This window comes from Toxorhynchites rutilus, chromosome 3, assembly GCF_029784135.1.
Source record: "Toxorhynchites rutilus septentrionalis strain SRP chromosome 3, ASM2978413v1, whole genome shotgun sequence".
Taxonomy (NCBI): Eukaryota; Metazoa; Arthropoda; class Insecta; order Diptera; family Culicidae; genus Toxorhynchites; species Toxorhynchites rutilus.
In genome coordinates, this window is record NC_073746.1 from 184,646,780 (window position 1) to 184,661,776 (window position 14,997).

General features: G+C 35.5%; 1 protein-coding gene across 10 annotated transcripts in view; it reads right to left on the reverse strand.

The window, feature by feature from the left end:
• The window catches only part of LOC129780626 (uncharacterized), a 329,353-nt gene that overhangs the window by 184,862 nt on the left and 129,494 nt on the right, over nucleotides 1-14,997 (reverse strand). For all 10 annotated transcript variants that reach the window (XM_055789108.1, XM_055789106.1, XM_055789109.1 and 7 more), the window contains one exon: nucleotides 3,551-3,759. In XM_055789108.1, coding sequence (XP_055645083.1) covers nucleotides 3,551-3,591 — 41 coding nt within the window. In that variant the 5' untranslated portion in view covers nucleotides 3,592-3,759. The remainder of the gene's footprint in view (nucleotides 1-3,550; nucleotides 3,760-14,997) is intronic.

Consider the following 14,997-nt stretch of genomic DNA (forward strand, 5'->3'; position numbering starts at 1 on the left):
AATGATAATTACTACTCCAGCGACAAGTCATCCACACCACCTGAAATGAAATACAAGTTCAAGCAAAAGTTTGAAAAAAAGGTTATGTTGTACATCGCCATTTCCGACCAGGGCATTTCGAAGCCTTGGTTTAAACCGAGCGGTCTGGCAATCAACCAACAAATCTATCGAGAAGAGTGCCTCGATAAAATCCTGCTGCCGTTCCTGAACGAGCATCACGCGGATGGGAAGTACGTCTTCTGGCCGGACAAGGCGTCTTCCCATTACGCCGAGAAGACGCTGGCGTATCTTGAGGAGAAAAAGATACCGTTCGTGCCGAAAGATCGTAACCCAACAAACTTGCCCCAGTGCCGCCCAATAGAGGATTTCTTTGGCTCACTCAGTGCCCTAGTGTATAAAAACAATTAGAGGTCCAAGGACACGAAGCAACTGACTACAAGAATCCGGAATTGTATCCGGAAAATGTACGTAAGTGCCGTACAACGTTCTTGAGAGAGCATCGCGACAAAGTTGCGTCGAACAGCAGACTACGGCTCTTACTCAAACATTCACTGACATTTTTTTGAAGAAAATACATGAAAATACAAATACTGAAATCGATGAAAAAAAATTTATATGTGATTGAAAAAATTCTCATTTTTTATTTAACACCTACTTTGAAAGTGATAGCACTTTCAAACGAAATCCGCAGTTTTCATCAAGAGACGCAAATGGAAGGAGTTTCACCATACTGTGTCTATGAAGCAAAGAATGGAGCTAGTTTGAGAAGTATCAAGGCACAAGTTGCAATGATACGTAATGCGAAGAAGCATCTGGTGACAGTATTTACGGTGTAAAAATAAATCGTGAATCATCGTATATAAGCCGAACCCAGTGATTGGAAAACTTGTTGATTTCAGTATTCTTTCTGTAGAATTTTGACGTAGGATTACGTATCTCGGGAACATTTTGGGGTACAAATTGAAAATCGAAAATCGAGCACATCCTGAAAATTGTCCATTTTCAAACGCTTACTGCTCAGTCATTTCATGATGGATTGATAAATTTTTTGCGTCAATCGATTTAGGCACTCCATAACAATTTTTTACATGGAATAAAATAATATATGTCATGAAACTAACTATCGAACAATTGAAAAATCTCAACCCCTTTCCTTACGGGAAACCCCCTTATGATTGGTCGAAATTGACGACACATGCGGCGGGTCTCTAACAGAGACATCAAATCAAGCTGCCTGGGGGAAATTGGCATTGCAAATACATGAAAGTAGGGGGAGCTTTTATTCCTACCGAAAAGTGTTCCCTAACATAGACATCAAAACCAAGGTGCCCGGGGGAAATCGACATTGCAAATACATGCAAGTCGGGGGCATTTTCATATTGCAAGTAAGGTGAGTGATACGATTAATTCTAACAAATAAAATTTAAATTTGTAAATTAAATGTTGGTTGCTTCGTGATATTTCATATCAATGACCGATTGTGTATTGTGAAAAATTTAGCACAAGTGTAAGTGTAAAATTGTATATGGTAGCAGTTGTGTTAAAAATGATTGATATATGGAACGATTTTTTTGAATTTTCCTAAACAAAAACCGAGGTATGTTCCCGCTCGAGAACGGGTTGTTTGGTTTAAGCTGTCTGTTTTGTTGTGTTCATTTTCACCAAAGGAATGTTTATACGGCGAGAAAAATTGGAAAAGTGAAGAACTATTAGAAAAAGTGAATATGCTCTACATATAGTATTAGGTGTTGTTAATCCAATTAGAATTCGCATAAAAGAAAATAACCTTTTCCATTTCAAATATGTTATCTCTATATTGAAGTAACATGTTTTTATTGATGAGGAAAAATGATAATTGAGGGGCTTAGAATAAAAGGGTTGTAAGTGATTTCATCGATTTCTCTACATCGACTCTCTCTTTTGGTCATAACTTAGCTGCAAATACATTCCCAGCTGTATTTGACAATGCGGAAGACACGTCAGAGCCTCATCTATCGGATTCTATAACAAACTCAAATTGGAACGTTTTTGCAGTTGAGTTATTAACTGAAGAAAAAGTTGATGAAGAGAAATCGATCAAGTCACTTACACCCCTTGCATTCTAAGCCCCTCAATTGTGTTGGGTGTTGGTAATTATCTAATATTACATTGATGAGTTTTTTCATCCATACATAACACAGGAGTCATCTCGTCTAAAATCACAGAGGGCGGTTTTCATCATATCTCGTTCCACTTCGGTATCTTTTATCTGATACACACTATCCAACAAATGTTTACCATCCTTCTGTCGTCATCACTCGGTAAACTCTGGTGGAGTGAACAAACAATATCCAACAACCAAACAAAACGGACCTTTTCAGGGCCACCAAATCATTATCAAAGAGTTTAACGATGTAATTCTTTAAACATATCCAAAATCAACAGAAAGCCTAACGGAATCCTACGTCAACTATGCGGTCGTGTCTCGGACACAACCCTTCTTTGACTTTTTATTAGCATTATCTGTGCTCTACAACTCGGTTCCAGTTAAAGTATTCATATTTATTCTAGCTTAATTTTTGTAAACATTTTAAGTATTTTGTATTTAGTTAAAAAAATTAGTCTAAAAAAAATTTGAGCGTCACGCGCTTGATGTAGATATGAAGGATAAGAATTTGAATGTTTTGTAAGGGCCGAAATAGGAATTTTTCGTAAAGGAAAACATCTCGATTTCTCTGGATGTGGATATCCAAAGTCAAAAAAGTCAAAGGCTGGCGGTTGGACTTGTGTCTTGGTGGACTATTTAGCTGCCAGGGACAGAGTATTGGTTTTTTTTTCTGTTGACATCGCAATTTCTTAAACTTATATCTATAAATAAAATCAGTTTTTATTTGCTAAACTAATTTCAATGCTGAGAAAAAAAACTTTTAAATAATTCGTCTTGCTCAAACCTATGTAGGGGAAGGAGGCGGAACCATCATCATCATCATCATCATACAACCTTTTCCAACAACTTTTTCCGATGTTTTATTCGAGAAACTTCCTGTTTTCTGGGCTGGTTCGATTAGTTTGTTTGTTTTTTAATGTTTTGACATCAATTTGTTTTTAAAAGTAGAAGTTTAATCCCATTCAAAAAATTTAAAATTAAAAAATTAAGAAAAATTGTGATAGAAGACAAAAAAAAACAATCGAGCTCTAATTAGAGCTCATATTAAATCATAGTTCGATCAGGTAAGAAGTTTTTATGCGATGATTTTTGAAGAAAAAGACTTTTCCTTTGGATACGTTCTCGCAAAAAAACTTCAACTAGAATTAGTAATATGAAACTTCTTCAGATAGCCACCAACATGAAAACAATCGATGCAGCAAAATTGAACCATTCGGATTGAACTTGTTTCTAATTATTTCGCAGACATAGCGAAAAGTACTAAATACATGCCTAATAGAACTTTTATATTTCACATCATCAGTCTCATTTATCTATCGAACCGGCTAGATGTTTTCATTCACCAATGAATGATGGCCAGGAAGTGAAAAGTTATTAATTGAGAACCTCAAATTTCGTACTCACTCTGTTTTGATTCCATTCTGGATTGAATCAGCTTTCGCCATCGCTGATTGGGTCCGTCTGGGCGGCGGGGATACGATTTCGGTTTTATCGTTCCGTGATTGCCGCGTGTTGTTTTTGTCGTCGTCGTCGGTAATACGTTTCTTAAGCTCAAGCAATTTGTATTACGGCCCAACTAACAGTCGTCGAAAAGAGTGGTAATAAAACAAATTCTGGAAGGAGAGACAAAAATAAAAATTAGTTTGACGGGCACGATTTTGATTGTTTGGGGCTATTGTCGTGTTGAACAGCACAAATAAATAAGATGGCTGTGATCCATTGATACAAGATTTGTTTTTCTATATTTAAGGCACCCCCCAGCTATAATCCCCAATGAGATGGTAATCAGTAATCCCACAAAGTTGAAAATAGAGAAAATGTTTTGCAAAATCATTGAGACAAAATCATTTATAAATTACAATTTCAAACCTACAAAATTGAACATATGCGATTGGTGCGGTAAACAAAAACAACTCAATCAAATTCTAGTTATTCATTGTTTATTAACATATACGGAAACCAGTGAGTGGTAAAATCAATCGTTCGAAGGCAAAGGCGAAGTTCGGCTCCTTTAAACCTATGTAACTGAGCCTGTAAAAATAAACGATTTAAATAAAAAAAAAAGGCAAAGGCGTACATTATGTGCAGTGCCACAGCTCATGGAAGCGAGGTTTCGGCGAAGTCTCTAATGTGTGTCTCTCATTTTCAAAAAAAAACTTACTCAATTGAAACCATACATTTTTTGGAGTTCGATCTGAATATGAGCATAATGTTTCGAATGACATTCAACCGCATTCGACGATCACGGGTTGCACTCTGACGTTCACATCACAATACTTTTACGATAATCCAACAGTTTAGCTAGCTCTCGAGATGACGTTGATGGTTATTTGGGGTGATTTAGCAAAGTTATTTTCTCCTCCTACATAATGAATATCTCGGAACCAAGTTTGTTTAAAATCGCGCAAAACTATCCACAACCAAAAAAACTGTCAAAATCTTGCATATACGACCACTGGGAGTCCAGCTATTGTCGAAATGAAGTGCCCCATTAGGGGAAGTGGGGGCATAGTGGTCACCCTAAATAATATGTCCATTTCCAGCGTCCACATACCGCGACAATTCCCGTTTTTCTAAGATTATTATAGTTGAACTCATCTTTGTTCAAGATAGCATACGGCTTTCACTGTAAAAATCCAAAATAGTACATTGTTCATCATTAGAAAAAAAGGTGAAAAATCGAATTTTATTTTTTGCTTGGAGGTAAAGTGGTCAACTAGTGGGGGCAAAGTGATCACTCGTACATATCAAGCTGAATGGTATAGATTTATGCGTTTTTTCACCCAAATTTGTTCCAATCATATACGATTTAGTAGGTAAAGGTATGAAATAAGCTTGGTCTGTTCACCTAGATTTGAACGATTTTTTTGTGCGGTATATGAAAAAGAGTATATTTGATGAATTTAGTTTTTTTCTATCTTTTATTAGTATTTCAGTATTTCAAGCATGAGATTTCAGTCTCATGCTTTGTTTTGTTTATTTTAACTTATTATTGCTTATTGATTATTGAAGGTAGCAAAAAGTTGATTTTCCTGTCAACACAAGTTAGTAGGCAACTTAATAAAGTAAAAAAAAATATAACGTGCAATTTGAATTTTTTCAATCTAATAATAACGTTCCATACTTTCTCGTAAGATTTTTTCAAAGCGTAAATTGTAATTCGTTCAATCAGTTCATTAGTTGATAGAGTGAAAACAGCAAATATGTATACAAATTTTCTATTATTATCATTCCCATTCTCCCATCACATGGTTTGCATGATATGATTTTTAATAACAACAATTCCGATATGCAGAAAAAAGCACAGCGAATTTTATACACATACAAAGACGCGCAACCGAAAAGGCAACGTGTATCAACGAACGGAAGAAAAACAAAAGGAAATCGAACAGTAAACGACGAAGATTTAAGTTGTTTCCTTGAGGGAACTATTTTTATCCACCGAATAAAAAAAGTTTTTGTTTAAATTGTGTAGCGAACACTATTTTTTAAAGCTACTGGTGATGCCTTGTTCGTATTTTTTGTGCGATCCTTATCCCTTGCACATAAACTAGTTTGCCTCTATTTAAAATTTTATAATTTTATTTCTTTTATCCAATTTGTTTTTTTATTTAGACTCATTAGCATTTTATTAGTAACAGAGCCGGGTTTTAATCGTGTACATTTTACATGTTTATGGTTTCTATAGATTGTAAATTACACAGTAGGCAGCCATTTTTAGGCGTAAGAGTATTCCTTCTGTTCTTCCTTTATTTAGCAGACAGGCACAGCACTGCCCATGTTTGCTTAGGAGACGTAATCACCAACACCATTTTTGTTGGGAGAACGCAATTTTGTTGTTTTTTTTGTTTACAAGCGTAACCACGCAAATTTCCAATAAAATTTTCTGTCCAGTTGAAGGATATTATCGGCAAAAAAGGGCCTAGGAGATTTTGCGGATTAAAACATATTTTTTTCCATTTGAAAAACGCTTGCGTTTATTTATGCGGACAATTAATCGTTTCAATGAACATTTGTTCGCATAGTTAGACGTAATCACCAGGTTACTCTGCCTGTAGCGTTAGTATTTACATTTCCGATAATAGTCAAAACGTCTCCTTCGGTAGTTTCAGTTGTTATCGAATAAAACCAAAAAGGTTTGGAAGAAATTTAGTGAAATGTCTGGAAAAAGGTGCTCTGGATTTGTTGCGGGTCTAGAATCGCACTTTTTCCTGAATACTCTGAGATGTGATAAGAACAGCAGGTTCGTGTTTTTTCAACTAATTGAATTTGTAAAGGCATCTGCAATGTTGGCAACATGATTTACCGATATTACGATCAATCGCATAAAGATGGTGAAGTGACTTACACCAATGGTATGAGTAAATGCTGAGTATGTGGAATTATTCGATGTCGAATCCGAGGAGTTATAATGCTAAAAACCAATATTATTTTAATTTTACTACTTATCTGATTGTTTCATTATCTATTTGAAGATTCAAATGTAGAAATTTAGGTAGTTATAATATTAAAAATTACAACTGCTTCTCTTTGTTCGTCGCAGTGCAGTGTACAGAAAAGAGTAATTATATAAGCAGTGATTCAATGGTTTCTTATATTCATCTATTAGGAAACACTAAGTAATAAGACGCTATCGTGACAGGCATGTTTGAATGTGATTCAAATTTAGATTTAACTTACAGAACATCATATTTATAATAGTTGATTTTCGAACGATGTATGAAAGCTGTATGGAGCTACGTCTGTTATGCGGACAAACAGTGATTTTTCGGAAACGTTTTTTCAAAACGTTACCAAATTTTTGTTATTAAATTCCTACCTATTCCTATTTTAATGTGATGAAACGCACTCCTATATCTTCTTCTATCTATACCAATGAAAAAGTATTGCCGAATGTGTTGATAAGAGCAGAACTCGAGGAAGGAACTGTCCGATTTAGAGCCGTCTTTATTCTATCATATTTTCTGTATAAAACATTTATTCCATGTAACGGAGCAACATGTTATTTGCAAGTGGTCTTGAACGAGAATTGTGTCTGAAAATAATCTGTTATTATAATGATGAGTTTTGTTAGGAATACTAGGAATTTTACAGTGAAAGGTAAGTTCAACGGGGTCGATTAGAAGATCAATTAATGAACAATTCTGCGATTGGTCCCATGAACTTGTAAGTAAATAAGTAAGAAAACATAGTAAGAAAACGTGAATGTTTGAAGGTGTTGATAACAAAAATCAAATTTTGGGCGGGACGAAGTTTGCCGGGTCAGCTAGTGTATTTATAAATCAATCCAAAAACCACATGTAATAGGCTTGTATCCAAAAATCAAATCAATTTCGCAAAACAGTACCATTTTGAATAATGAGACGTTGTTTAAAGGCCAACAAAGCTTAAGCGTTCAGAATTTGATAATGAACGATAGATTTGTTTTTTATTAAAAAGCTTATAAAATGGTTTCCCTCTAATAAACACAATGAAACGAGAATGACCTTTGACTCAAGGCCAATGTAAACATTGTGATTAAAAATTATGTGCGGCAGGTGATTGTTGAAAGAAAGTAAAATAAAAATAAGGGAAGTAAAGTTAATATCATAGGCGGGGTAATATTGCTTAAGCCTTCAGTTTTCCATGTGGCTGCGAAAAGCCGTGTTTATTGCCCCGCATTAGCAAATATCGCATCATTCACCACAGTGTAAATAGAGTGCTGTTACAGCGGAAGAGTTCAACTGGAATCCTTTTGATAATAAACGTATGTTCAGGCACATAGAAACAGACCCAGTTTCCGTCCTTCTCGTGGCAATAATAATTCACTGTGAGTACGTGACTGGCATCGTTACGTAATATTTCTGTTAGAGAAACATTCACATTTATAGAAGATGGCTTTTCCCCAGCGGCTAGTGATATGTTACCTGAACAATTTCTTTTCTCAGCTCAATCACACGGTGTGTTGTTTTTCCTCAATCGGAATAGCAGAAAGAGTTAACCGAAAGTCGAAAATTTGACACACATGAGTTTTGCAAGTGCCATCATGGCTGCATTTGTATTAAGCTGATCTCGCATGTCTTATGGTTATTCTCTTCGTGGCAGACACATGATTTCAAGAAGTCGATCGATAATAAACAGATACAATCAATCTTATCAGACATCGTGAAACGTTTCAACGCTTCATGATTATTGCCGACGAAGACAGGTGAATCGAAGAAATTTTTTTAGAAGAAGTAAAATTATAATACCACTTGATTGAAATCAATCGGTAATTGGAATTGACCTGGGAGCGGTACAACAACTTTAAACGTAACTTCCGATGGATTATATGTGAGAAATGTTTCAGGAATGTTCAATTAAAAGATTAATAACAAATCCAGAATTCCTCATTGAAGGAAAACTGCAGTAGTTTATGTCGTAAGAACGTAAGGTGCTTCTCGATAAAAAAAATTCTACAAAAAAGTGCTCTTCACACAAGCTGCATTTAGCTTAATGAGCTTCGCGAACGAGCATAACTTCCGCTTCTGGAATGAGAAGTGACTGGTGAGGCACAATTGCACACCCACAAAAGTGCACTGTTTGTGTGGTTGTAGTTATAGACCAACGTTACGACGTTTCAGCATGTGCCACAAAAAAATGCAAAACTGCATAACATAAACAAAAGGGATTCTACCCAGACTAATGATGAAAGTAATTAAGCATGACCAAATCGCGGGCTGGTAAATAATAAAATGTTTATACAAAATGTCTCGATTAAATTGTTCGGAATCATAAAACATCATTGTTTTCATCGTTTACATGTGGCTTGATAAAATCAATGTAAATGGAAGGGATAGAAACAATCATGGATGTTTTTCAAGCTGTAACACGAGTTTTCACATGCTTTGTGATTTTGGCCACGAAACGAAAACGAAACTTCATGTTTCAAATATCGAATGCAAAAGGATTCAAATAATGTAACCCTAAGAATTATTACGAGCGTTTTTTTTTATAATTTTTCAAAACAATTTTATATAATTTTCAAATTCGCTAACCGTTCGGCCTGGGGATTAGACTTCAAAAGAACGAAACTCATTCAGGGAATTCGCTCATCCACTCAGTTAGTTAATTCAATTGTGGCTTTCAGCAAATCATCATGATGATCTCGATTTCCCAGTCGATAAGTTGTTATATTCACACATATGTATGTACTCAATAGGTCCCGAAATCGCAATTCTACACGTTATACGCAGTGGCGGCGGTCAATCGAGATCTGAGAAAGTTATTTCCGATTACCACACAGCCGGCTGAATGTATTACTCTCGGCTATTTAACTGCTCCCGCCGTCAGTTGGCCCCATTATCGGTACCATAAGCGTGCTAATTAAATTATTGTTGGCAATTTCATTTCGCTAAATAGTTGTTTACTGCACGACCGGCATCGCAAATCCCGCGTCATTTCGCTTCTGGTGGTGCTTTTTCCGTACCTCCATTTCCCTACATAAATCCGCACATAATTCTGGCCGGCATGGAGGCTGTGATCAAGAGAGCGGGAAAATGGCTCCAGCTCTGGCGCAGTAATAATATTTTATCATTGCTCGGGCTGAGTGAATGGATGTACTCTCAGGATAACAGTGCGCGTTTCTCGCCCGAGGCTCATAATCGCTCAATTAACATTTTCATGACACAAATGCTTCACATACAACCCTGCCCTCGGTAACTTTCAGTCTCAACCACTTCTAGCCAGACTCCGTATGAAGACGACGAGTTAAGCATCGCTATGATGGATCGATTTCTGCTAATTGGATTATTAACGCTCCTGTATCACATCAGAAGTTGAATCAATATTTCATATTTGTTGTTGGGAGTCAATATTCGAGTTGCAATGTTATCATCGAGAAATTGTTTCGGTCAATTCAATTCAATATATTCCCAAAATCTGGATGAGTACCGGATTTCCGTCGAATTTGGAAAGGCCAACTACGTTCATTTCCAGCGTTGAAGTGCGGCTAGTTTGGGTTGTCGATATTTTTCCTCGAGAGCATCCTTAAAGATGAAGAAGGCCAGAAGAACAGCACATCAATTGTTGTCTGCCACATTTTGTTCTCTTTGTGCGTTCATTGTTCGCGTCAATGCATCCTTGAAGCATACTTCCCTCAAAGACACTGTTGTTTTATGCTGGAAAATAGCCAGAGCATGACTGAAGAATGTGCTGTAGATGAAAAATGTTCCATTATGATGCCACACGAATGAGAAGAAAGACGACATACAGAATTCCTTAGAATACAAATATTTCAGGAAAACTAAGGAAACAAATTTATTAGATGGCAAATACGAAACGAAGTCACCATTTGGGAAATCATTCCTCCCATCATCCATCGCCAACGCCACAGCAATGAAATCAATCACCCAATAGTGAATACCATAATTATCTCCTCACTAAAGCGTGAAACTGAGCGATGACTTGTGGAAAACAATGGACGGGGTGGAAGCGAAAATGAGACCCTAGCCCTTTCTGCTTCATTCAGAAAAACAGAGCAATGCTGCATCCGAGAGTGTGTGTGTGTGTGTGTGGTTGGACGAGATGAAGATGGTCAAGTTGATAAATGTTGAAGTTGAAAGTAACAGATCTCATCGGGAGGAAATCAAACAAAAAGCGAAACGACAAGTGTATCACTTGAAGTGATACATCACTATGACGTGCCAGAAATGGTGTCGGGGAAGTTTGCTCACCTACAGACAGGATCGTAAGTTTCGGGAGTAGGAGAATAGATGCAGAAAAACTTGAGGATGAAGTGCCAGCATAATTGTTTTTCGCCTTTGGAAGCGAATAGTTCGTTTCGATTGCTTCATGTGGAAATATCAGGAAAAGTAAGTTACGCCGTAAGTTGTCGCTATAAAATTGGGACTTCGAATGAATTCTGGTTTTCGGAGTTTTGTTTTAAACATGTCACTAAAAGTTTTGTCCATCCTAGTCACTTCATTCATATTTCATTGGCAACATTTTTTTTTGTCAGAAAACGGCATTTTTCTTTAGATTCAATCTCTACTAATGACAGTAAACCAATCTTAATTTTTTAGTTCAACTGCTTATTGCTGTAAATTTACATTTTGTACAAATACTATTCTTAATTCTATGTTCTTACTCAACATAGACAATACTAGGTAAATTAATCGTTTCTGTCATAATTGTTTAGAAAAAAAGTTCATTTGAAATTATATCAACCGTTGCTAGTCACGACATTTTCCCATCTTCCAGATAGAATACGGTTTCTTCGTCTGAAGAACGGTAATTTCCAAACCGATTCACAAATCTATTCAATATTCCATCTCTTCGTTGTATACCACGATCTGTCTAACTTCTATAAGACCAGGGTATGATCTTGCTGCTTTGTGTCATTGTAAAAAAACAACACTTCAATTCATATTCTAGTGTATTGGTACTAGTAATTACCATACACTGTATGATTTTCATATGTGTGTGTGTGCAAGCGCTGAGCGTAAACAAATTTTTGTATTTTTCGAGTGTCAAGTTTGTATAAGATCAATAATTTTTTTTTCATTGCATTAGGACAAATCAGTGAATTTTACCAAGAAAATGTTGGTATAGGAGAAATTGTCGTCGGATTGAACGATTTAATCAAGTAGTGCTCAATTATTCGGCGAATCCTCAAGGATACGGTAGGAAAACGAAAGCTCCATGCAGGTCGAAGCCAGGGTTGCCACATTCAATTCTGTAAATATTTTTGAAAAAATCTGTATATCTGTATTTTTAGCAAAAAAAAAAATCTGTATAAAAAATTTGTATCCAAAAATCAAGGAAAATATAATGAAAAAAGTTTTATTTTCATTTTGAATTTATTCTTAATATTTATGGGTTGTCATAGTCGTATCAATACAACAAAATAAATCATAGAAAGGTTTTCTCATAATACTCTGAATTATATGATGTTTATACACGGTTTTGTTGAACCTTACCTTCACATTTTTCATCAATTACATCCTTAAAGCTTCTTCTTGAGCCGATACATAGTTCTTCGCTTTCAAAATAGAGTCCATAATTGTGGGTGCCAACCGATTTTCGTACTTTGTTTTGTTGGCATTTTAAAGCGAAATTATTCACACAATACACGCTGATGAGTATTATGAAAAACTTGAAAAACGAACTTAGCAATGGATACAAAAATTTCTCATCACGCCTTTTGACATCCAACTTCTGGGATCAAGCTATATCTGAGTCACTCGATTTTGTCCCCACGAGATTCGCCTTGAACAGCCTGAATTCGTTATCCAAGCCTTGTGCTTAAAACGAATAGAGAAAATTGACGCATCAGAGCATTGAGGTTTGGTAGCTTGACGAAATTTTGAGGGTTTATCAAGGCCGCAGTTTTGATAACCGGATCGCTGAAATCAAATCTTTTTGAAATCTGTTTCACGAGTTCAATTTAGAATTCACGACAAAGAGATTTGAAGTTCAGCTTCCTAGCTGCACCGAATCTTTTTTCAGCTTCTTCTGCATCAATACCAACGTAAACATACTCAGGCTTCTTCAGAAAGTCTTCAAAATCGTTCACATCAAGGTCAGCATCAGCGAATCGTTACACGTAGCTCTTTAAATATAAGTTACCCAACATGATTAGCAATAACATTTTTGTCTTATTATGGAGTTCGCAAAATTGAGAACTTTCTGACTGAAAAGTGTAATTGACGTTATTGATGAGCGGTAGAACAAAGTTTGGGAACAGCATAATCGGTTTAGTCTTAAGGCCCATTTATACGTTACTAGTAGCTGACTTGAGAATGAGCAGCTACTGACCCGGTGAACTCGCTTGACAATTGGTTGACTCGCCTTGTCCGTTCACACAGTGTGAGCTGCTGACGCGAAACTAGGTACTGCAGCATTGGCTTACCAGGGATACCAGATGATTTTTCAAATGTCCATCAAACAGTCAGAAACAGCAATCAGGTCCGAATTTGACAGATGATTGATCTGAAATCGACTTCTCTATTGGCAGTATTCGTTTTCAGTTGCATTTCTTTTATTTAGTTGCACAATTTTATCGCGAAATACACGCTGACCGTGTATAAAAATACTTTGTGCTGAATGTCTTCGAACTGAAGGTACTATCCGAAAAAGCAGAAAGGCAAAAGGATTTGGGCCAGGAATTGGATGCAAGGAAAAGGAGCAACAAAAACAATATTGAAGGAACTCTACGATTATGGTCCTCTGGAGTACAGCCCAGTGTTGAGAAAAACACATGAATTAGTGGAAACACTGTTGGATTTCATTGGTCCAAAAATACAACGCCAAGATACACTCATGAGGGATGCTATACCTGCAAGAGTGAAATTGGAAAACGACATTGATGTGCCTTGCTTCTGTAAGTCTTCTCGAAAGCATTCATAGCTAAGATAATTCCGGAAGTATGTGATGCTATAAATGACAACCAAAAAGATTTTTTTTTAATTTTATTTATTTCGCCTTGCCAGCAGCTTCGTGTACCAATTTGTGAAATAAAAATGATAGTAGATTTGCAGGTGGAATAAATACGCGTCAAAAATTTAAATAATGAATGAAAATGTACTTTTTAAAATGAATATGTATTCTGTTTTTTAGAACAATAATGCCTTTGCAAGTTGTGAGTGAATTTTGAATGAAAATTGTGCCTGATAATGATTCTATATTAGAGATTCTCAAGAAAACTATCTCAAAAAGAAAGCGTGCCCCGCCTGCGTGCATATCAAAATAACAACGATTTTGTTTAGAAAATATGAGGGTTTTATTTGTTTTTCCAATAATTTTCCAATAATTTTCAAAACAGCTTCGAGTATTTCAAAATTGCTAATGCAAATAAAGCAATTTTTGAATTTAAATGTTCCCCGAGAGTCAAGTTTCGGTTTTGGCTACAAAAGTTAAAGCTCCTAATCTTGCACCATCTCACATCGAAAGATAGCCTTAAAATTCTTCAAAATGAATAGCAAGGATTGCATACATGTTCTGGAATTCTCACTCCTACCGTTTTTGGGTAGATATCGTGGCAATAATTCACATTCCATCAGTCGTATCGAAAAAGTGTTTTAGAAAGAGCTATAGAGTATTGATGTTGAAATGTGAAAAAAATTGAGAAAAAAAAATGATTACTCTTTTTTTTATTACGGAAAAAAACTTTAATTTGCAATATGTGAAATATATATTTTAAAAAAAAATTCTAATTTTTCCAAATAAAATGGAAGTCATGTAGAAAATTCAAAAAATGAGTCCAAGATAGTAAAATTATTTTTGACGAACTTTGTGAAACATCGAATTCATAAGATTTTTTTGTAATTTTGTAATTTTTGTATGTTAACAATCATTTTTAACCACAAATTATGAATCCTGATGTGATTCAAAATAAAAAAGGTCTTCATCAATCTCCTTCTAAATGCAGCTATTCTCGAGATATTTGAAAGAAAAACATTTCTAATTCATTGTTTCATTTTATTTTTTTTTATTTTTATCTGTATAAATGAGTACAAGGTGGTAAAACTATTTTTGATGAACTCTGTGGAAATCGAATTTTTATGAATTTTTGAAACTTTAAAATTTTGTATGTTTTGTATGTTAACAAACCACAAATTACGAATTCTGATGTGATTTGAAATAAAAAATCTCTTCATCAATCTCCTTCTAAATGCAGCCAATTTAGAGATATTTAAAAAAATATTTCTAATTTATTGTCTTTTTTATAGTAAACTAGCTGACCCGGCAAACTTCGCCCGCCCAAAATTTGTTTTTTGTTATCAATACCTTCAAACATTCCGGTTTCTTACTAAGCGCAAGTTCATGAGTCCAATTGCAGAACTTTTCATTGATTTATCTTCTAATCGTTGAATTTACCTTTTACTAAAAAA